The sequence below is a fragment of the Nannospalax galili genome, unplaced genomic scaffold (genome assembly GCF_000622305.1).
Source record: "Nannospalax galili isolate Female #2095 unplaced genomic scaffold, S.galili_v1.0 C48824871, whole genome shotgun sequence".
Lineage (NCBI taxonomy): Eukaryota > Metazoa > Chordata > Mammalia > Rodentia > Spalacidae > Nannospalax > Nannospalax galili.
In genome coordinates this window covers 1-1243 of record NW_008473967.1, presented here as the reverse complement: position 1 = coordinate 1243, position 1243 = coordinate 1, and the positions used below count along the sequence as shown (strand labels likewise).

The following is a 1243-nucleotide window of genomic DNA, read 5'->3' as shown; positions in this document are numbered from 1 at the left end:
CCCCTCTCTCTTCTTTCTCCCCTCTCCCTTCCCTCCCTCTCATCCATTGCCCCCCACTAATACTCCTTTCTCTCCCTCTCCATGTCCTGGTCATTGGTTTGTCAAAATGCCATTTAGACAAGCTGATTCACAAAGTGTTTTTCCACAGAGAGAAGCCACACCTCCCCAGACTACATGGACCTGCCCACGTATGTTCTGAGCCTGTCTCCTGCTTCCGTCCCCTCAGCTGTGTGGCCACTGCATCTGAACACGATTTGAGCAGACATGTCCAACCAGACAAGAGTCACTCACTTCATCCTCAGAGGCTTCTCAGATGTCCCCGAGCTGAGACTCGTGGTCATTCCATTTTTCTTGCTTGTTTATTCCTTTGGCCTCCTGGGGAACATCTCCATAGTCACAGCTGTGACCAGAGAGAGCAGGCTCCACTCCCCCATGTACTTCTTCCTGAAGAATTTATCTTTCCTAGACATGTGCTACACCTCAGCCACCATCCCCAAGGCACTGGTTATAAGCTTCACGGGATCGGGGGTCATCTCCTATCGCCAGTGTGTGGCACAGCTCTACATATTTTTTACACTTGCTTGCACTGAGTGCTTTCTGCTCACAGCCATGGCGTATGACCGCTGCCTGGCCATCCTCAGGCCCCTGCTCTATGGAGTCATCATGAACCAGAGACGATGCTCTGAGCTGGTCGCTGCCGCCTGGGTGAGCGGGGCCATCTACTCAGCCTTCCACACTTTCAACACCTTCTCCCTCCCCTACTGCGGACCCAATGTCATCGAACACTTCTTCTGTGACATCCCTCCAGTCATGAGACTGTCCTGCACTGATTACCACGTCAACGAGGAGGTGGGCTTTGCTGTCGGCAGCTGCATCCTCATGAGCTCCTTTGCCCTCACGGTCCTCTCCTACGTGGGCATCGTCTCCACGGTGGTTCGCATCCCCTCAGTGGAGGGCAGAGGGAAAGCCTTTTCCACCTGCTCCTCTCACCTGACCACGGTGGTCTTGTTTTATGGAACTGGAAGCTTCGTGTACTTGAGGCCTGCCTCTCAGTACTCCCCGACCCAGGGTCGCCTGGCATCTATCTTCTACTCTGTGCTCACACCCTCTTTGAATCCTCTTGTCTACTGTGTGAGGAACAAAGACATGAAGTTTGCTCTGCAGAAGCTGTATTGTCAAAGAAAGTGCTGAGTCCTAGAAAACTGCAATGTGCTGCTTTTAGAGTTCGATGCGTGTTGTGGGA

The 1243-nt window shown here is 52.8% G+C and overlaps 1 protein-coding gene across 1 annotated transcript; it reads left to right on the top strand.

Moving 5' to 3' along the window:
- Positions 1-264: 264 nt before the first annotated feature.
- On the top strand, positions 265-1191 carry LOC103728377 (olfactory receptor 5V1-like). Its single transcript, XM_008826418.1, has one exon. The coding sequence runs from the start codon at positions 265-267 to the stop codon at positions 1189-1191; it is 927 nt and encodes a 308-aa protein (XP_008824640.1).
- Positions 1192-1243: the final 52 nt, after the last annotated feature.